Below are 23,845 nucleotides of genomic sequence, written 5' to 3'. Positions count from 1 at the left end.
TTATTTTTATGTTTATAAATATTGAATATACACTTACATATTTATTAGCTAAAAGCAAGTACAATAAATCTGTTGAGTTTTTGGCATTACATGAGATCGTAAATCAATTCGTCGCCAAGTATCTACACTTAATCGTTGTTGTAGACACGTCTCCCATTGTTTGTTTGTGCTTAAAATTCTAGGAATAGTCTAAACTGAATCGTTCAAATTGCAATTGTGCCGTGAGCTGGCTGCTTGTTGCCAGTGCCACGGCTACTGCGGTTGCTGGTCGGCTGCTCAAGTTTTGTCCTCGGCCACTTTGGTGCCACTAATTGAGCTGCTGACGGTGCCACAGTCACCGCCGAAGTCGAATCCGAAACGCCGTTGCCTGCGGGTTGCCGTCTGCCGCTGTGTGCAGAGCCTGCGGCTGACACTTTTGCGTACTGATGTTGTCCTTGGTGGCTCCTGCAGTGCTGCTGGGGGATTGTTGGTTTTGTTTCGGTCATGATTGCAGCAGATTGCCACATTTCTGGCGAGTACAAATTTAATAATCCACAAAAGTGTCAAAATCGTTGAAATATTTCGCCAGTGCAAACAGCCAGGACAACCAATTAGCGTATTCCAGCTGACACTGGCGGATTTAATGGCAGATGCAGAATATTCACCTGGGATTAAAAGGAAACAGTCATGTGTGTGGCTTGTGGTTATCATCAAATGTTTATTGTAATTGTTACAATTGCAATTGGCAATCGCATTCACACTACTACAAAAATGATTACTCAAACTGAAAACTCACATTCAATTTAAACTCAAATTCTGTGGAAATCAATTTGTGCAATTTACAAACTTGTAGTGTACTAGGTGTGTGTGTGTCGATTGAATAAATAGAGGCATATTGTAATTAAATATTGCTATGGCAAAATTGAACAGCAAACACTGCAACCGAAAACTCAAATAAAAGTACGCATAAATTATCTGATATTTGAGTGTGCTTCAACATATTCCGACTATAGCATGGCTTTATTTTTGAAATCTATGTATATGTGTATAAATATTTGAGTTTAAACCAACAATGTCAAAATGAACTGAGTATGTAATTTAAGTAAAGTGAAGAACTATTTTAAAATAAGTCCTATTTGTCGAGTATATATTAAAACAATAATGGTGATAAAAAAAAACAACAATGAATTGTGGAATTTTCTTTTATGCAGAATGCAACTTCCATTAAACTCTTTAAAATGTTATAGAAACTATATTAAAATGAATAACTGAATACATATGCATATTTAGTTGTATAATGTGCTGATGAACTGAAGCTAATTCAATATATAGAATTAAGAGAAAACTTGGTTAAATTATGCTTCATTTAACATTCAGCATGCATAAAATAATAGGTGGCCTATCATCAACAACTAAAATATTTACACAGCAGCAAATTATGCATTGCATTTCATTTTAGATTTTTCCACTTGCTCAACCAATTGCTAAAACAGACCAAATCTAATTTATCCACATTAATTAAGTATAGCTAAATGTTTTGGTGGTAAAGCCGCGTTTTCCATATAGGCTAAATAAACCTAATTGTATGTACATAAATAGCAGCGCTCGATAGAAATAAAACACAGTGTTTAAATCAAAATAACGGTTGAGTTTGAATGTATGTTCAAACTGTATTCACATTTTCATATTCACATTTGCGTGATATGTCTGTATGTGTATTTATAGTTAGTCAATCTATATAAGAATATTAATTATGCCATAAAGCGAACCGGCGGCAGCAGGTTTGTCTCATGTGTGTGCATAATGACTGAGGAAAATGCATTCAAATTAATAATTGATAATATCATTAAGTTATTAATAATTATTTGTCATAATTGTTGTTGTTGCAGTTGTTTTTCTGATTTCTCCGTGCTGTTCCAGCCGCCAGTTCGGGCATTTTGCTTCCGCCATGTCCAGTTGGCCAGCAACAAATGAGGGGCAGTGCAACAGCAATAACAATATTAACAACAATAATAACAATGCCATTGTAATATTGAAAATATAAAAATGCACCACAGAATGACATTAAGTTTATTAACCCTTTGGCACTTATGTAAAAATCAATGAAATATATGTATGAAAATTCAAACAAAAGTCGACAACGTGTATATCTTTTTTTAAAGCACTCCCAGCACCACCCCCTGAAAAATGCTATTAAAATGCATGATAAAACTCCCACGCAACATGATTCTTTGATTTTCATTATCCGGCTTTAAAATGTTTTACACATTTTTCCGGCTTAAAAGTGATGTGAGCCCCATTTTATCGGCACCAATTAGTCGAATATTAAAAATACATCAATTTTTACAATATTTATCGTGTTTTTTTATTTGATTATTATTTCGCTTTTTTGTATGCATTTCATATGATTCTGTTATTATGAATTTCTAAAAAAATCAAAATAAACATGAGCATGAGCATGTTTTCAATGTTCTTATTATTTGTACAGAGTTAATTAGAATTTTACTTGAATACGTATGTTAGTCATAGTTGGAGGTTATTTATTGAAAATTCCAATATTCTCGCTTGTAAATACCAATAGTTGTGAGCGATTAAAATATTGTGAATTCCATTAAAAATGCTGTGTCCATACGCAGCGAAATTTATACTGAATTAAATTTTTGTCAATTGAAAAGGCTGGTATATATTTTATTCAGTCAATAATTATGTCATCAGCTCATCGGAAATTTGGCAATTGTGAAATACGCGGAATGTCTACAGAAAAGCATTTTGACCATAATTTGATTTGTTAGTAGTTTTGAAACAATATTGTCATCAGATCGTTGGAAATGGCGTACTTTTGCACGCTTACAGATAGAGTTGTTAGAATTTTAGAATTCGATTGTGATATGGGCAAATATTTAAGCTGAAAGTTGCTGTAAATTTATGTTTTGCTATTCCATCGCTATTTGAGTCACCAGCCATTGAATATTTTCACAATCCATGCCTTTTTTGATTTTAAGTTACACATAACAACTGCGCAATGATAACCGCAGCTGAGGAGAGTCCATGCTGACGAGGGGCGGCAGTACTGACAGACATGCCCTTAAATCATTACTTTGTCCTATCTGACTTTCTGACATATATAAAAACATGTGCATCACTTGACATTCGCATAGAACGTGTTCATACCTTAACTCGAACTCGAACACGAAAACATTTGCCGCAATTGCCAATGCCATTTTTATGGCCGTTATTTTAAAACCAGCGGCCCGAATAAACGTGACAGTTGTTTGCGACAAACAGACAGACAGATACTCAACATGTAAACGACAAACGCAAAGCGCGCACCTGTCTCTCAAGCGTACTGTGTTTGGACCAGCCTGTCAGGTGTCATCATCACTTAGCAGCTGAGTAGCAACGCCTCACACGCACTCCTCTCCCCATTGAGTTGTTGGGCGCATATACATAAGTAGCATGCTTCAAATTGCCAGCTACACGGCAGAACACATGTCAAAGTTGAAATACACGCACTGCTCAAACATCAACAACAAAAAAAGCAAGAACAACAGCACACAATTTAAATACAAACACAAATTGCGTATTGATTTACAAATATTTCGCACACACATTGGTATGCCAGATACATAGATACAATTGTATCTTTGCTTGACAAACGGACAGGCAGATTGTTGCCAATATGTGTGCGAATACGTTTATTGTAGGTCATCATCTTTACAATCATCATTCTCACTGTCGCCGTCGTTTTGGCCATTGAGCAAATAACGCAATTATGGATATTTCCAGATAACAATAAAAGTGCACCCGTTGCTTCCTGGTGATGCTGTTAATGTAACTGTTTCTGCCTGAGTGGCCATAAGCATCGTAGAAAATTGCACTATGGAACTTTCAACGAGCAAATGGTCATAAAAATTAAAGAGTCGAACTTTACATGTGGCAAAATATTTCAAGTAATCGATTAGAAGGAAAGGTTTGACAAAGTAAACAAACTTTAATTTTAGTCAAGATACTGCTGAATTTATTACCATCTGTGTGTTTTATGAATCGCAAATACAACTGTTTGCTGTTGCAGAAATATGAATAAAATTGAATTGAAACAATAAAAAAAAAAAATAAAACGATAACTAGAAGACATAAAACTTAACTTGTACTGGTTGACATTGTATAATTTTGGCAATATCTACATTCGACTACTAACGCGATGGGAACGTATTATAATTTTGTCGTGAAGTTTGTAACGCCTTGAAAAAAACAGCTCCGACCCCAATTAGTATATTTATTTCTGATCAGCTTTGCTACCCGAATCGATTTCCATCTATCTGTCTGTCTTGATGCAATCTAGTCCCTTATTTCTAAAATTATATTGTCGAAGCATATATCAGTTTAATTGCTAGAAAAAGTATATATTGCCAGATCGGATTAATACATCATAAGCTGCTATAGGACAAATCGTGTATGAAAAACTGTTTGCAAATTAAAAAACCAGCGAGATCAGACTACCATATCAGATAGCTCCCTTATCATGATGAGTTTTTATATGAAATATATTTTTTTTCGTTTGGAAAAATTCGTTTTATCTCTTATAACAGAGTGAGAGTAAGAAAGTCTATATAAACACACACAATATGTGTACACTAAATTAATAGTCACAATAATAATAACAATTTAACGCATTCAAATTAGAAGCACTGAGCAAGCATTTCGTACCACTGTGCATGCGTTGGTGAGTCGAAAGTCAGAAGTACCGAATGCAAGAGAAATAAAATTCAATTAGCTTAAATTAAAACTTAATTCAATTGGCATGCAATACAAAAACATTTGGCACTAACTGAAACGTGGCTTGGCCAAAGCCCAACTCCGCCTCCCTCACCACGTTCCCCCAGACTTACCGTTTAGCACGTGCAGCACAATGGTGCGTGGTGCGCTGTTTGAGGGGCTGCACGTATAGTTGCCGGAGTCCAACTTCACCACGGCGGGAATGATGAGAGATGCCCTCTGCAATTAGACAATATTAACAAAAGCAAAATGTGAACGTATACGTAATATTTATATTGAAATGCGATGCTTGAGCTGGCGAGACAGTTGTCCCGCGAAACGGTGCGTATGCACCACAGGACGCCACATTGGGTAACGGAAACTGTGAAAATGCCACTGTTTGTCACTTGAGTGGCAGCAAAATTAAAATACAAAATATGCACACACTCAAATTATACATATATTAAAATAATAATAAGACGGCGTTGACAATTTTCGACAGTGTTGCGAAAAATTGAATAAAAATGCCATAGCATCCACTCCACTCCCCCTTCGCCCCTCCGCCCCTTGCTCACTCTCTTTCTTTCGCATTCGTGAGGCAATTTGCGTAATGAATACTCGTTTAATGAAAATGCTGAGAGTGGCATATAGAGAGTGAGAGGGGAATGTGTGCATTGAAGACTTGGGGAGCTGAATGATTATGATAATGATAATGATGAGAGACACGCCCACACGTGCGGTAAGCCACTTACCGTTATCTGTTTAATGAAACTGCTGCTTGGCAGCAATGTTGTTGTCGTTGCCATTGTGATTGGCTCTGTTGTAGTCGTAGTTGTTGTTATTGTTGTTGTTGTTCCTGCTGCTGCTGATGTTGTCGTTGTTGTTGTTGCTGTGGCTTCCTCTGATATTGCTGTCGTCATAGTTGCAGCAGCAGCAGCTGCTGCTGCTGCTGCTATTGTTGTCGTTAATGTTGCCGGCGTGTCAACTGCCTTACCACCATCAACTATGCCACCTTCACCTGCAGCGCCGGCAACGGCAGCTGCTGTCGTTGACATTGTGGCCGTTGTGGGCGTGGCTGTTGTTGTTGGCATTGCATATCCATTTCCGGATATGGCGGTCCCATCACTCACAGTTATCGCATCTAAAATATATGAACGTGTTATGGCCGCTATATCATTTAGCTTCTCTGCTCTCATTGACGATGTCGATGTCGACGTTGCCGCTGGCGTCGTTGGCACTTCCGTTGGCAGATCGATGCGCTCAATTTCCGTTCGCCAGCCACGACGATTATGCAAATAGATTTGCTTCTGATTGTAAAACCAATTAATGAAAAGCGGCGGTTCCAGTGCCTGGCTAATTATGCAGCGCAGTTTCACTTGACTTCCGGCCTTCACGTGGCGCGTCGACTCCCCGATTAATTCGGTTTTAGGTTCTGCAAAAGAGCCATAAAGCACACACACACACACACACACACCCATAGTTTATTGAGTTGCTTACAATCTGTGCAAAATCTGTGCAGCGGCCACTGATTTATTGGCCTGACTGGTGATTTATGTTAGGTTTGGGTGTGGCATGCTCTGCAAGTTGAGCTGCATTTGGGAATCTGGGTTTCATTGATTGTGTCTATAACACGACTAGGACGCTCAATGAAGCAACTGCAAGGAGCACTCTCGCTTGCATAGCTATGATGATAAATCTATTCTAAATCTATTGTCTCTGACGCAAGTATAAGAAATGAACGAGTAGCAATTTTGTTGGAGTCTTAATATTTTCATCTTATTTTATAAAAAGAAACCAAAATATATATATCTGGTTTAGAAAGTGTTTAAGAGTTAGTAAGTAAGGACTACTACTAAATGCTGTTTTCACATATTACAATTATTCATTGTTTTACTTATGAAATTCTTTTTTACAAAACTTCCCAGTTTATTAAGCTTTAATTGAATACTTTGCTCGTATTTTTTAAGTAAAGTTGTAAAGTAAATTTTAATATATCATGGCGGCCTTCACATTTTCTTGCTTGCAGTAATATTAAATTCAAGTGGAAGTACGACTTTTAATTACATATTAATTTGAAGCATCGTTAAGAAGCTTCTGTCTTTCCCTTTGTATTTTCTTAACATTTCTTAACATTTATGCTTACTCACCCACTATACGCAAGTGCACAATGGCGCTCGCTTTGGGCTCCGTGGAGACCTGACATTCGTAGGTGCCCTCATCCTTGAGCTGCACATATTTAATCTGGAGGGACCAGCGTTCGGGGTTTGGGGAGAAGACCGACTGGAAGCGCTGATCCGCTATGAAGGTGGTCTGATCCACGGTGAGAATGTGACCATCCCGCATACGCAGCCATGAGATGGGCTTCTTTACCAATTGCTTGACCTGCGAAGAAAAATGACAGATGACAATCAGAAAGCAAATTAATATCCAATTAGTCAATAATTGAAGGCAATCTGAAAGCAATATTGGGTTCATATTTTAAACACAATGCAATTATGTATGTCTTAAGCACTGATAGCTCAGAGATGGGCGATGGGAGAGCTGGAAGCCAACGACAAGAGCAAATCCCAGCTGACTAACTGAATGATGTCAGCGAAACTTTTCTTGTTCGTGGCCCACAAAAAACAGAAAAAAAAAAAAACTTTGGCGCCCACAACAACGGAATAACGGTATTGGGCAACAATGTAACGGTAAACAACAACGGCAACAAAATGACGATTCATTCCTGTCAATAACGACAATAATAATTTAGAAGCAATTTTACAAGGCTGCCTCCCGCCTCCAACATTCCTCCACCCACCCACGACTCACGTAAAGAAAATAATATACATTCAATTCGCAAGGGAAGCCGAAGACATGTACGTGTGTGTTTGCGAGTGTGTTTGTACATGTGTCTGCAGAACATACATATATATATATATATATATCAGACTCCCTGATGGGCAGACTCCCTGAATTGTATCGCATAGAAGGGCTCATTGTAATTACACTTGACACAATTTGCAAGTTACTTTTGTGGACTAAGTTCGGAAATTAACTTCATTTTGACAGTTTGGCATTGGATTTTGATTGAATTGTACTTTGTAAGCGATTGAAATACGATTGGTATTAAGAGAATTGTAATAAATGGATTTGCAATAAATAAAGGATACGTTGAACCCAACTGTTAAATGCAAAGTAGAATTGCTGATAGTAGTGTGTTTAATATGAAAATACTGTTTGTTTAATAAAATCAATGTCTATTATCCGATCTTATTTAAATATTTACAGTTAATCAATAATATGTAGGGATATAAAGTGTTGCATGAATTGCTCTCGAGAATCGATGTAAGTTGGAGCAGTTGTCTATCAAATGAAATAAACTTGATATACGCAGGATGGGAAAGTTCTTTCTGAGATCTTACGCGAAAAGTAGGACTTGGCTGATAAACATATATATATATATACTATATATATACTTTATTCTTTCATTTGCCTGTTTCATACTTTTGCACAACATCATTATATCTTTCTCCCATTGTAATGCGCCATCGGTAAATAAAATTAGTTGTAATGATTTCGTAATATTTTTTTTTTGCCTTTAATTGCCCATTTAAATATGAAGTTCTAATTTCACCGAAGGTATTTTTCATTAAACGGAAACAATTTTTATATAAATAATATAATTATAAGTTAGCTGGTAGTAAATAAATAAATAACTTCAATTGTTCATTTCATAGCAGTTCACATTGTATCAATTTATGACTTGAGAATCTTAAATTCCTTGTGCTAAATTCGTAGGAGAAATACAATATTCACCTGATTCATGGCCATTTTCGCAATATATTGCCTTACATTCATAAAAAGTAAAACAATCTGTAATATAATACGGTTATTTCTAAATGATCATCTAATCCACTCAAAACTCAGATTCACTTAAAATTCCACGCACACATTGCGCACAGTGTGAGTCTACTCGCATACCCCATTGTAAAAGATATATGTGGGGGGGTATGTGGAATGGGGGGAAGGGGAAAGGTCATAGGGGCAAGGCAGCTGACTAAAATGGCGATTGCCAACCGTGGCTGTGACTCTGGCAGTAGCAGTGGCAGTGGCACTGGCAAATGACAGTCTTTGAACTGCTGTCATCAACTACATTGTCCGTGTTAGCTACGGCAATGGCGACAGCGATGTCGACGAGACTCATGGTTTGGGTTGGGGGGAGGGGGCACGTTGAACGACGTCATGATTAGATACTATAATCATTTGTGTTTTATGTGCTTGTTGTTTTTCATTGTGGTTGCTGCCCAGGCCATGGAACTAAAAGTGTCTGAGGCACGCACACAAAAGGCAACCCCAAGCAACGACAACAGAACCCCACTGAAATTTTTGTTGTTCTCCCAACTCTAAAGCTGCCCGCCTGTCTGTCTGTCTGTCTGCCTTGGTCGTAATTGCTGCCAGTTCCTTTGGCCCTCTTTGCTTGTCATACTCGCTGTTGTTGTTGCCGTACGTGCTGTCAAAACTATGTATATGAATATGCCGGCCCAGAAATGAGTACACACAACACAAACATTTATAATAAAACCGTACCTATTATGGCAATGTAAACGCCATGAGGTTTGTTTCGTATACAACATCAGTGATAAATTTGCACAAGCGTAAATTTCAAATTCACCACTGCGAATTACTCCACATAATGTACGCCGATGGTTTTAATAGTAATTTCCGTTTGCTTTTGCTTTATGTATTTAATATGGTGTTGACAATTTTATAACCAAAATGTCAATGCGATTGACAATTCGTGAGCTACTTTATTTTAATACTGTTATTTTACGGCTAAGATATAAGGGCATTTTACAAATGTTGTTTGCCAGAACTTTTAATGAGGTGTAAGTAAAATCTGTAATTTTATCTGAATAACTTTTTAGCTGGAATTACAAATAGATAAACTTGATGTTGGCACAATATTTACACAATATTTCTAATTCAAAACTTTTTTTTTTTGCAATGAAATTTCATAAGAAAAATTTGGAATTTATCAAAATGTTAGTTTGTGGACTGATTTCAAAATAGCAAATAAACAAGTCTGGTTACTAATAATACTGCAAGCTCCGAACTATGTAGCTATAAATAAAGCACTATGCTGTGGGTAGGTTGACATTATTAAATTTTGCGGAAGGCATTGAAATCGTGAGTATCGCACAAAGGACATTATTATCAGGCTGAGCATCGACATTGTACTCAGAGAGTATTAAGTGAAGATGCTTATCCAGTTGCTCGAACCGAGAGACAGTTGGGCAGCCAGCCAAGCAGCTTCTAGGCACGCACAAGGACAGAGCCAAGGGATGAAGATTGAGGTTGGTGCTTGGAGGATAGCGGGTGGAAGACTTGTAACGGGAGCTATGGGGAACTTCTTCAGCGGCATTTTGGAGTACGTGGCAAGTGGAAGTACATAAGTCCTTGCTGGAGGCTCCTTGCGGCTGATGGTGGCTCTTGCTGGCTGACAAATATTCATGTGGTTTGGGTCTCAGGTTGTGCCCGATCTGGAAGGCGGGCTTGGCATTAGCTAATTTAAATTCCTCGCTTATGGATGGCGCATTATGCGGCTGGGTTCGTGTAGATTGCGCTTAATTTACCAAAAAATTAATGGCCGTATTTTGCCATCGAATTTATCAAGATGCCTCTTGTCGTCTGTCTCCCATATCTCTCGCTCTTTCGCTGCTCCCTCGGTTTTGCAATTTAAATATTGTTAATTAGTTGCTGCTGTCGCTGCTGCATTCTCTCTCGCACTCTGCGTGTTACGTGACTTGGGCAAAGCAAATGTTATCATTGCATTAAAGTCAAACGTCTGGAAATGGGCAATAAACCCAGCGAGTGCCACTCAAAGTAGTTCTTGGAAACTAGTCGTCCCTCCGCCGTCTGGCTGGTATCCATATCACTTCTTTTATGTGCGTTTTCATTTTCAGTCGCCTTTTCAGCTATCGTCAGCAAATGATTTTGGAAACCTAAGGCTCGCAGACAACAAAGTTTGCCCATAACATTTGCGAATTCTGTCTAAACTTGTTTGTAAATAATTTCTTTTATTTTACCAATTTTTTTACACAACAATACACCTCAAACGGCCATCTATTCCACGCCACCAGTCTATGGGTAATATTTATTTCCCTTTTCGTTTCATATCTGCAAAAAAAAAAAATAAACTTTTTGCAGACTTTGCAAAATAATACAAAATACGGAAAGGGAATGCTTGGGGAGCAAAAAGGCAAAATCGCTTTTGAGAAAACAGAAAAGTTTCAAGTGCTCGCAGGCAAAACATATTTTTTTCCTCGTGGATTCTTTTCTTTTATGTCGATATACATAGATTCTTTGTAACGCTTGCAGTCTGAAATTTATTATTAATTGATTAGGTTTAAGCAGATTTTCAGATTGTGTAAAGTTATGCCAGCCAATAGCTGCGAGCTCAGCTTTGGTTAAATATATTTATTTATATATTCATTTTTTTTTTTTTTGTGTCAGGTTATCGGATAATCAGTCTTTAGTGAAGTGTTTGCTTATGGGAATATTATCCTGTTGGAAATCTAGATATATGGCGTGCTGCTTTAAATATAAAAGCCTCTTGTGACAGGCGTAAGTTAATACTTTAGTGTATTTATTGAATGGGCGCTCTATGAGAATAACATGCGATTATTCTTATGATTATTTTATTATGAAGTATGGTTCACCTTTCATACAGTATTATAATTGAATAATTCAAGGGTATTCTGTTGTATCAAGCATAATCGTATTAATTTAATTTTCATATCCAGCCCGACTTACATCTAGTTACTTTAACAAAAATCGAATTAAACGGCAGTTTAATCATTTCAGTTATCAATAACAGAAATTCTATTGTAATAAAAGAGAAGCTAAATAAAATTGAAATACAAATTTAATAAAAGAAATCCTTTGAGCTATTCGTATTAACATATATGAAATGAACGCAAGTCAAACTTGAAAAGGTAAATAAATCATTTTGCAAAAGTATCAGCTTTTAATTAACGAATATTTACAAGTGTTCTTTATTTTAATATGTTTCAAACCGAGACTGCTAGCAAAAGTTTTGTTTTGTTGTTGTTGCAGACGGAAAAGTATTTGTTTCCCTTGCAAGGAGCTCTGGCAGCGAGGAACACTTTTGTATATTTTAGTGTTTCAGCAAGTTGTAATTTGCTGTCTAAACAGAACATCGACTGCGCCAATTATAATGACTATAATAATTATGATTATGCTTATGTATATAATTATTCACAATGATCATTATCACTGCGTTGCAGGCAGTGCGCCAAGGCAGCGAAGCAGTAGTAACTAAGTTATTAGCAGATGGACTTCGGATGCCACACAGACACATCGACACACACACACATACAGCATGGGATGATGCTGCCACACCCAAAAGCGTGCGTTTGTATGTGTGAGGAGCGTAGTTTGCCAGGCTTGGAATATTTGGGTCAGCTTCGAAAATGGCGTTGCCTTTAGCTGTAAATTGGGCGTTGGGGTGAGAAGAAGGGCTTTAAGTGGGGAGTGCGTTTGGGGAAGGGATTCGTGCAGTGGCAGTGGCAATTTCCGGTTTGTTTTCTTTTAGTTCCGGCAGCGCCAAGCGTAAATTAGTTCAAAGCGCTGCAAATTTGAACTTCGCCCACCACTTTCCCGTTCCCATCGCCCCACCCCATCCCAGCCAACGAAGTGAAGTCTGCATAATCAAATGCTTATTATAAATTATCAATGATTATTAAAAACGGAAAATGCTTTGTCAATATTTTTAGTCTTCTTATCCAAAAAAAAAAGAAGAAAAAATTCCTCGCATTTTTCGTTAAAAGTAAACAATTTGTGGCACGAGGGGAAAAGGCGGTTGATTGGAGTCAAGCGAAAATCAATCAGCTTTTTATTTTGCCCTCTTCAGTTTTTCAGTTTGGTCAACAACTTAAGATTGCACGAATACTCCAAAAATTTTTAGGGGATAGGAAGCCGCCTTATGCAAGTCATTGATAATAGCAAAAAAAAAAAAAATAAATTATGAAAGAAATAAAAGTATACTTTGTGTAACCTGTCAGCTTTTCGGTGGAGGTTCCTTTTATTTTTGAGCACTTAAGACTGCTGACGAGGTGTCTCACAAAAGAAGCTCAGCTTTTGTTTTTCCGCATTATCCATTACACTTGAAATATGATTGCCATAATTCATATACTGAATTTTGTATTTGAATCTTTTAATAGAATTTGAAAGGCTGACAAATCCAAAATACTAAATCAACAAAAATATTTTTTATAAAATACTGAAATTGTAAACAACAATTTTTTTTTATAGTAAAATAGTTATTATTAGTGCTGTTTTATGAAAACGAAATATGAATTTTTCTGTTTGGCTTCGAAATATTTACCAGAATTCTTAATATTGACACGAAATTGACTCAATAATAAAATAAAAAAATGTAATCTTAATCGTCAGTGCCATAAAAGGTTACAAGGTTCATTCAAAGTAGATAAAATTCATAATAAATATATACCTAAGATTTTCGGCTGTGCATATAAATTGTATATATGTATGTGCATTTATGTGCATATAAATTATATACAGCAGCTTAAATATCTCGATTATTTGATATTTCGGAGCCACACATTACACCATTCATTGGATTTGCCCAACGTGATTTCAATTAAGACATTAGTGGAGAGTGTGGTTGGCAACCTCTGCAGCAAAGCAGTAAGAGTACTCGTGGTATTTAACGACTTCTCTTGTGTTTCACACACACACACACACACATACACACACACACACACACACACACTCAACCACTTACATACAATACACACACGTACCACTTATACTTGTGCAGTTTGTATAAGTAATCTCAAACACAAAGGCCGACCACCCTTGCCAAAAATAGCGCAACTGTGAGTCTCATTTGGCACGCATTATGGACTGTTAATTAAAGGAAATTTTGGGGCATTGAAATCGGGTCTTGTTCAGTTGAACCTGGAGCTCAGCGTCACTTACATTGCACGGCAAATAGGCGTGGGTTCCCGCTTGGCTAATTATTGTCTGGTAATCATCTATTGTTGGCGGCGGTCTCAGCGTTGTTCTCGGTGCTGGTCGACGTGTCGATCTGGTCGTTGTTGCTGCCACTGTTGTTGTAGTTGCTGTTGACTCTTCCGTTGTTACTGATGTTGCTTTTGTTGTTGTTGGTGTTGCTGTTGTCGTTGTGGTTGTCTCGCTTGTAAGGTTGACGCTGTTACTGTTGCTGTTGCTGTTGCTGTGTGGGAATAATACGTTGTACTGCGTAATTTTGTACTTGTGTTCATCCAGTTCCTGTTCCTCCACGTTTCTATTGCTCATAATAAGATTTGCTTGCAGCACAGCCGTCACACCCGGCACGGATGTTGCCATTGTGAGTGGGCTTCCGGCTCGCTGCTGCTGGTGCCGCAGATCGCCATTGTTGCTAATGTTATTAATGTTGCTGTGGTTGTGAATGGGTATGGGTATGGACAATGCTGCTGCTGCTGCTGTTGCTGTTGCTGCTGCCGCTGTTGATGCAACGAACAAGCTTGCATTTGTATGCATTGCATTTGCCATTGTTGGTTGACTCGCTATTCTTGTTATTGATGTTGTCTTTGCTATTTGCTCATCATTTGCTTTTGCAATGTGCGTTGTCGTCGAAATTAATGGCAACGATTGCGCCATTGTCGCCGTTCTCTTTGATTGACTTCTATGAAATGGCCCATCATTTATACTGTCGCTCTTTAATATTGACGATTTGGCTAACAGAGCAGCCGCCGCCGTCTCATCCATTGGCGCCTCCAGTCCACCTAACAAAGGAAAATGCAAAAGAAAAGAAATTAATGACTTTGTGTTTTGTTTTCAGCTTGCCGGCTTAAGCCGCTTACATATTTCAAATGCTCTGATCCCATTTATCTAATATGCCAGCAACAATTAAAACGATTTACGGGACCTCCTCTATTTGAGGAACCATTCACATTGAATTCAGCGAATACAGTTCAATAAATTAATCGACATTTGTCTTTGATGAGCCTACAAACACACACCCCTACAAGTTGCAATACCTCCAAATCCCGCCCCAATTTGTCCCCACTCCTCCAGTCAAGCGTTATCGAGTGGCGTTCATCTACCGTTCTCTGTTTGCAGTATAACAATTTCGAAATTAATTAGCTAATTACCTTCAAGGACAACCAGTAAGTGGACATTGAATTGATTTGAATAATTTAGGTAGGTATAGAAAAACACGGAAGGTCCTTACAAATACCCCATAAAAGGTCCATTTAAACCGTCAACTTATTCTATAGATTATTGTACCGGGATCGCATGGGACCTTAAATTGGGCAGCGACTTGCCTGGTAACTGAAATATAATGATAGAAATGAAGAGCACCACTTGACTGAGTTTCGCTAGTTAATTTCCTGTTGCCCCAATAGCATACATACAAAATTCAGTTGCTTTTTGTATTGCACCCAATTAAATCTACTTACTTAAGCAATTAACTCATTAACACCCTATAGAATAATTTCAAAGAAATTCGATGGGGCTAACAAAAGATGCTGATTCTACGAAATTATGTTCAAAACAATTAATATGCCTCTTCTTAAGTCTGTGAAATTTCAAATTAATGTAGTAAAATTATTTGTTTCATCTTTTTAATTTGACCATTGATTTCGATTTGAACAAATGCAAATCTTTAAAATTACGTTTATGCTAGACTTAAGTCAATCATAAACTTTATATAAATGACTTTTTACCCATTCAATTTATTACAAAATAAAAAACGAAATACATATGCACACACACTCACACATTTTTAAGTAAAAATAATTGCAGTAATCTATAAGAAATCGGCAATAATTTATGCACCTATGACATTGGTTAGCTGCCTCCATATCGATGGGGGACTGTTGCTGCAGCTGCGCGTAAATTTGCCAAACTGATGCCATAAATTTCGTGCCGAAACTTTTGCCCAGAACAGCACGACAAAAAAGTAAAAACAAAAAAGTATTGCAAAAAGGGGGGAAGTGACAAAACTTTGCCATGCCACACATATACACAGAAAAAGAAGAAGACGAGTTCCACACATGCCACATGCCGCATGCATGTCCTTTGATTTCCGGTTTCCTCAGTTTAATTAATATTGACTGCAATTTTTAATATGCTGCCAAGTTTGGGCCATATATATAATAAAAAATTACCAACTCGCTAGCAACTTGAAAAACTTTGCCTAGTTCTGAGCAATGCGTATGAACAATATTTCATTGTCCCTCGGGGCAGGCTCAAGTTACTTCGGTTAATTAAGTAATGTGCCGTGCAAAGAGCAGCGCCCAAGACAGTAATTGAGTCGGTTGAACGCTGAACTAACCCTAACCCAACTATCTAATCAACGCTAGGCTTCATAGCCAATTCAGCGGGAGGACGAAGAATATGCTTTGAGCAAATGCAAGGCTCGTGCCACACTTCAAGTGTGTCTGAGTGTGTTTAAGTATTTATGTGTGTGTGAGCGTGTGTGTGTATGTGTGAGTGTGATGTGCGTGTGTGTGTGTGTGTGTGTGTGTGTGAGTGTGTGTGTGAGTGTGATGTGCGTGGCATGTTATCATGTTTTATGTTTATGCGGCGGTGTACGTGCAATAAAGATAAAGCGATTCTATACAAAAACTTTTTAATTGCCTGCACTAATGATGCACTGCAACAACTTGATCATAATTATTATAATGTAATAAGTAAGTTGCCCAAATGCCCGACCACAACACAATTGTATAGTTTACCAAAATATTGCTCAAAATAATCTAATATTTATACTAAAAAATTATGCTAGCAAAGCCGCCTAAAACAAACATAATAAAATAATTTTAATTAAATAATTCATTTAATCAAAAGCAATATATAAATATAATTATATATAAATATTTAATTAAATATAAATATAATCATAAGCCATATATATTATATATACATATATATTTTAATTTCTCCCTTAAGAATTCTGTAATAATATTCACTCCCAAAGATATGATATGATGATTAAGTATTTTTTATTGCTGACATCACAAAGGCTTTAATTATTGCAAAACAATTTTAACTGATTTTGTAATCTCAGAAATGATAACAAAATAAAAAATATTATTAGATTTCGAGGAATTTGTTCCATGGTGCGTTCAGTGCCTCAACTCATTAACCGCAAACAAGTTAAGGACCAAACAGCTGTCGGGCTGTGAGTTCAAGGCATATAAAAGCGAAACATGAATATGCTATAGATGGATGGGTGTGGGTGTGGGCGTGGGCGGTGGGACGTGGAGCGCAGCAGCGGCAGACGCAACAAACGAAGCAAAAACAAATCAAAAGAGCGTTAAAAAACAGGAAGAGAAGAGGAATTGCAATAAAACAAGTGAATTACGCGAAAGAGACGCGCAAGGCGCAAAAAGAAAAACAGAATAATAAAGCTGGCATATTAAGAAAAATATCACTTTAGACGGCGACAACAACAGCACAACAGCAGCACCAGCAGCAGTAGCCTTTAAGTATGCTACGAAAATTTGCTTAATCTCTGCGCCCAGGCAAGCAACAAACTAAAAAGTTATAAAAAAGTCTCACACACACACACACACACATACACCGAACGTAAGCAAATTGTTCAAAAAGTAAAATATAAAAAGATAAAACGACGGCCACAGTTGCCGCGCCAGTCAACTTCCCTCCGCCCCTAAACATGTCTCATTGGTGGCACAAACTTGTGTAATGAGGCACGACCAAGCGGCAAAGGCGACTCGATGACTCGTTGCCAGTCTGAGGAAGAGTATGAACCAATGGCTGAGATTGAGTTGGGGTCTTGAGAGCAGACTCGAGACCGAGTCTGAGATTGGGCCATAAAATGAGTTTCATCGACTTTACTACTGAAAGCATTTTATAAACGTTACCCACACACACACAACTAAACAGTGTCTTTCTCCCTCGCAGCTAAGCACAAAAGTACATAGTAAAATTAACCAGCTAAACCCAGCGGGCACTTAAATTAGTACCAAGTCTTAACAATAAAATCATACAACATAATACGCCACATGCATATTTCATTTGAATGCACTCGACAAAAAATTATACGAAGATATTCATTTTAGTGTGATGGGTTCTATATTTTCTGATAGCAAAATAATCTTACAACTTCTCAAAAGCCCCTCAATAATAGTCACTTCCAAACAACTTAATATTCACTCTGTGAAACAATGATTTGATGAATATTTATTATTCAGCAAATTCCAAGAAAATATTCACAAACAGTTCTGAAGAATTATTTAAATCATTTACATTTCCATTTCGATTTTTCAGGTTGTAAAGTTCAACTTTATTGTTATCTTTAAAATGTTGAGTGCTTTGGAGGTATTTGTCAAAATGGTAAATATCAAAAATTGTAAGTATTAAATATGTAAGAATTCAAAAAAAAAACAAATTATTTACCAATAATTAAAAACTGCTCTATTAACAGCTCCTAGTCTAATTATGTATCAAAGAAACGATAATAAAAACTTAAACATAAAAATACTTAAATAGAAATCGTAATAAATTTTAAATCAATGTTATCTAAGTAACTGCTACTCCGGTCAGTTCTTGCCCTCGGCAACCCTTCAATTGTGACTGTTTAGCTATTTTTCTTTGCAGTATCAACTGAATTTCCACTTGAGTGCATTGAGGGCTCTCAGACATTGCCTTCAAATACACGATTTTCTTCGTGTGTAATCCCAGGCACGCCCCATGCACTGATGTCGGCGCATTATCGTTTGTGTCTGTCATCTCAGTCCATCTGGCTGACAACAATTCGACACTTTTCCTAATTATGATGGGCATGTTGTTGAGTTCAACTGAGATGAGTTGATGATGAAATTTGGGGCGCAATCCCCCCAACGACTATGGTGGGAACGGAACTGAGGCATGGTCATGGTCATGTAATCTCAACTCAACACCACAGAGCCGGACACTCGCTATCTCATCAAATGGCTGTCGAGATGACGCTAATAATGATGAAGGCAGCCAGAGCAAGGGCTCATCCAGCTACTGGCAACGTAATTTGTGTAATAATTGTGCCTAAGCGTTTAAGTCGAGCGTGTCGGTTGGGCCACTAACCAGTCGCTTCTCGAGGGAGTCCGAACAAGAGGGACGGGCAAGGGCGTGGCAGATTGGCCACGAAACGAGCCGGCAACAGCCAAAAAGCCACCAGTAACAAAAATAACAAAAACAACAAAACAACAATGAAGAATGGCGACCAATTGCCTGGGGCCGTGGGAAAGCGAATGAGTTAGTTACTCAGAAATGCCGGGGCACTCTTTAGTCCTGGGAGCCTCAAAGGGGGTGTGTTGGGGTATGTTGGTTTGGGTTTGGGTTTGGATCAGTCAGTTTGTTACAAGAATTCAATGGTGCTCGACTTGCTGTAGAATTTGATTAAACAAAAGTAAAAGTTTTCATCTCGACCGTCGAGCGGCAGCAGCCACTTTATGCCTCTCGGTTTTGTTGTTTTGATTGTTCGGCTTGGTCGCAATTTTCCGTACTTTGGTTTTTTGTTTTCGTTTCTAGTTTATTTTTGTTTTTTTTTTTTTTGTTATTTTGGCCTCGAGAACATTTGTTGTTATTGCTGGTGTTGTTACTTGGTTGCAAGTCCAATAGTAGTCCGAACTGTGGTTTACCAACCGCTGCATTCACCATTTTCATGGCCAACAATCGCAAAAATCAACAAGGACCAACTAGACACATTTTAAATTCGGTATATGGACTATTGAGTACTCTCTTAAACAATGTGTTCAGTAACGGATCTTAACTAGAACATACTTTCTATAATAAATGAACGTAGTTTTTTTTTTAGACAAAATTCCGATTATGTAATCAATTTGTAATGAGGGAAAAATTGCTTAAAATAAATCGCTAAAGTAAGAACAGGATTTTTAGCAAAATGTTTAGCGATTAACTCAATCCAAATACTATCATAAGGTAAAGAAATACTGATCTAAGAGAACCTATACGATCGATTAGAAAGTCTGATGTATATAATATTATTATTGCTTACAGCTTTGAAAGATGTTAAATGTTAGTACAACCTCATTTGAGGGCATATGAAAGACAATCAACTAAAGTTTTGCTTTGGTTGAAGTCAAATTTTCCAGCTTTTAACTAACACAATTTGAAAACAGCTCGTCCCAATTACCCGCACACTTTGGCATTGACTGCCCCCCAAATTGGAAACATATTGCATCAGTTTTTTATGCGCTTAAACTTTTTTCTTTTCAATCAATAATAACTGAAACGAAACGTTTGACTGAATTTGCCTCATTGATGGAAGTCTTGAGTGTCTTCTTTTTTTTGTTGTTACTCATTTGCTGCCTTTCATATTGCCATTTAAAATTCTGATTACCCTTTGTTTTTATTACTAGCAGAGCATTTGCAGGGGTCCCTTGCAGTGAAGTCTGTTTTTTTTTTTGTGTTGCGTACAACTTTTGATTGGCAGCTAAAAAGAGCTTTCTAAATGTGGAGTAGAGTTTCGTTGTTAATTAACTTGATGTTGAAGGCTGCAGGAAAACAAAGCAAACTGTATTTGTTCCTCATAATGAATCTGCTGTGCAAATACCAAGTGTAAGGCTTGCATGTTTACACTAATTGAAATATTAGTTGAAGGAGCTATGAGATGTATATAAATTAACTTGATTGAGCAATGAGAAGTGTCTTAGTTTGAAGTTGGCATGCATATCTATTATTTTTAAAATATAGTTTTATTCAATATACAATACAGGAATACTAAATTGAAAAAGGCTTAGATGATCTGTATTATTATTCAGGAAGTATACTTCCACAACGGAGCGTTGTGTTTTGTAAGGCGATTGTTTTTACTACTATTTTCTGAAATTCTCTATGAATACTTTCTAAAAATATTTTCTCAAACAAAACATTTCAACTTTCTAGAAATATTTTTTATTGCTTAGAAATATATTTATGGAAAGTAATAAAAACAGTCTTTTAATTTTAAGAAATGTTTTCGTATATTTCGAAAAATAATCTGGAAGCAAAAATATTTTTCTAGTTTTCGGGTCGATTTCTAAAAGCAATTTATTCTGAGTGTGGGTCAAGGAACTTCATTTTTAAAAATACAACAATGTTTTTCCAAGTATCATTGAGTAAAGTTAATTTGAAAATTAACAAACGGTCAGTTATTAAAAAAATCTCTCTGTTCAATTTGGACTCGTAGAGTCGACGTAGTTTTAGAATCTGTTTTAAATCAGATAAAAATATACCAAGATCAATATACTGTAATACAAGGCAGACCAAATTAAATTTGCTAAAATATTTTCTAGTTTTCATTGCTCTTCGTTAGCAAATTAAAAGGGACGAGTTCAAAAAAATGTTCACTTGAAGCTAATAGCAAACAAAAATGTCTGCCAAGATATGCGAAAAATGCGCGTGACAGGAAAGAACATTCAAGTACACCCCAACATCAAATTAATATTAAAACCATGGAGAGCTGAATTTTAGCTGCGAACACAAAAAAATATGAAATCCGATTGGATGTTATGTAAACTTACCCGCTGTGGCACAGTGGAGGACGAGGGCGAAGATGAGGCAGAGGCTGGCGATGATCGGTGCTGGGAGCTGGGACCGCATGTTGCCAGACCTCTATTAAAATGCCAGGCAAATTAATAATCCGCGTCTCTGGTGCACGCCGTCTGCCAGCAAAGCCGCTTAACTGGGTCACATGTGCCGCGGCAGGATGTGCCAAGAGCTGGAATGAAGCAACTCAGCCGCATGCAGCTGCGGGCAATGCGCAAGCCAATCCTTCCCTCGTTTCCCCTATGGCTGTTATTGATATGGCTTATTGTTGTTGTTTGCTGTTTACTATTGCTGTTGCTGTTACTTATTATGGTTGTTAGTTTGTTTTAAGACACAAGCACTATCTGTCCAGTGGTTATGCTAATGCGGCGGTGCTTTTGTGCTTTGGTGCTTGCACTTCCCTTCTCTCCAATTGGTGTTCTTGACCTGTTCCTTTTGCACACAATTGTGGCTTAGCATATTTTAAAATTGCACACGGCCAGTTACACAATTACAATAATATCAACAAAAATACCAACGAATTTGAGAAAGAAAATCAAGGGCTATGCAACTGGCACAAGTAAAACACGTGACATTTTTTTAATATTCCCACAGTGCTGCCGTGTGGGTTTCTATATTTCTACACCCGTTTTATTTGTTTTTTCCTTATTTTATGGCAACGTTTTGCGCAAAATCCTGTCCTGATATATTTGTGTGAGTTAAGGTTAAATTATGTGGGCAGCAGCATTACTTCCAGCCGAGTTCCAGCAATTCGAATCGTCAAGTTTTTGCTGGCAACTTGCAGCAATTTCACAACTAAGAAAATTTTGAAAACTGTGAAAAGTTTTCGCCTGGCGGTCTTCTTATATAATTTTTACGGTTGTGGGCGAAAGGAATCCAGCAGCCGCTATAGTAAAGTTCATTGAATTCTCAATTTGAACAGTTCAGAGGTTTCATTGAGGCTTTAACAGTAAAAAGAATGGTACAAAACGAAGTCTGCTGGAAACGAAATTGTAGTTGGAAGAGCTTTTAAATAGAATTTCGAAATATTAAGTTTAGAAATGCTTAAGCCTTTCGAACATTTCACGAATTACTCTGAAATTGCCAAAAGTTTTGCATCGTCTGTTTCCACTTAGAAGGTAACATTTTATTGTTAAACAAATAAGCAGCTTACATATACTAAAACAACCATTTATTTTTTTTTAAATAATTCCAAAACAGATTTAAAGTTGGCAACAAAAAATCAACTTTTTTGTTGGCTAAAATAGTGCTTATAACTTTGAGGAAAGCTCCTTAAATTATGTTGAATTAAAAAAATAGAAATAAATGAATACAAGATTGAATGTATAGTTTTGCCCCTTATATGCTGCTTGTTGTGATTAGCAAAACACAAGTCTTGTTTAGAATATTTTAGCTGCGCTGAAAAGTATGCTACAAAAATCGAAAAGGGCGAATGTGCCGAGAAAGCGGATTCAGACTCACACGGACCCTGTGTGTATAAAAGTGTGTGTGTGTGTGTGTGTTTTTGTGTGTGTTAAAGCATTCCATTTGGCCAGCTGCTGCTGCTGTTACCTCATCTTTCTTTTACGCTCGAGACTATTTGGCATTAGCAAAATTTATTTATGCGGGTGTTTAGTCGGGCGTAAAAGGTGTGCATATGGCCAGGCAAACACGCCCGATACACATACCCACACACATCTAAACACACACACACACACACAGACGTACACACGCGCGTACACACACGCGGCAGACAGACACTCAGACAAAAATAAGAAATGCTCGACACGAGTTTGTGTATTGAAAGGATTTGAATGGCTGCTTTTTGGTTTAGGAATCGAAGTACGAGTCTGGGCTTGACTTGAAACTTTGTTCGGCTCGTGTGCTGCGAATAATGATTTAAATGCCTTTTGCTTTTGCTTTTGCCGCAGCCAACAAATGGAAAACGGGCTCTGACAAATTCCAGCCGTACATAAGTAATGGCAAACGGTTACTAGCTCGGTCAATGAAGCGTTAACGCAAATGTTAAACAAATGTAATGTTCTGGCCGAGTGAATTGTATGCATTAAGGAACGGCTGCTCTTCTCTTATGTTATCCTTGTTCTTGTTCTTATTCTCATTCTTATTGTTATTGTTATTGTTGTAAATGATAACGTAAATAATGCCAAATTGATTGCACAAACAATACAGTAGAGCGGAAGTGTGAATGATTTAACACAGCTCCCAGTTTTTTTCTATGCGCCTTTAACTTAGAAATCTGTTCTCTGTTTCTTGATTTTCCTCCTGTTGTTTTCTTGTTGCTTTTGTTGTTGTGCTTCTCGTTGCTGTGGCATAGCAAACGGCTGAGGACGGAAGATGAAATTTGTTAGCCGCCGAACCGGAAACAGACATTTTTTGTGACTTGTAATTTAGTTTATTGTTGAGGCCATTAATTGAATGCCGTAGTGCGAGTATTCGTATATAATATTTTGACATTCATTATTATTATTATGTTTATTGTTGATATTAAATTGAAGGAAATTGTGTGTGACACTAAGGCACTGTC

The 23,845-nt window shown here is 37.3% G+C and overlaps 1 protein-coding gene across 1 annotated transcript; it reads right to left on the bottom strand.

The window, feature by feature from the left end:
* LOC6568603 (serine-rich adhesin for platelets) lies at window positions 1–21,819 on the bottom strand. Its single transcript, XM_043214776.1, has 6 exons — window positions 21,297–21,819; window positions 13,741–14,549; window positions 6,882–7,116; window positions 5,487–6,166; window positions 4,869–4,974; window positions 1–644 (listed from the first exon to the last, which is right to left on the bottom strand). The coding sequence occupies exons 1-6, from the start codon at window positions 21,373–21,375 to the stop codon at window positions 277–279; spliced, it is 2,277 nt and encodes a 758-aa protein (XP_043070711.1). The 5' UTR covers window positions 21,376–21,819; the 3' UTR covers window positions 1–276.
* Window positions 21,820–23,845: the final 2,026 nt, after the last annotated feature.

The sequence above is a fragment of the Drosophila grimshawi genome, unplaced genomic scaffold (genome assembly GCF_018153295.1).
Source record: "Drosophila grimshawi isolate 15287-2541.00 unplaced genomic scaffold, ASM1815329v1 contig_311, whole genome shotgun sequence".
Classification (NCBI taxonomy): domain Eukaryota; kingdom Metazoa; phylum Arthropoda; class Insecta; order Diptera; family Drosophilidae; genus Drosophila; species Drosophila grimshawi.
This window is presented reverse-complemented; position numbering and strand designations above follow the sequence as displayed.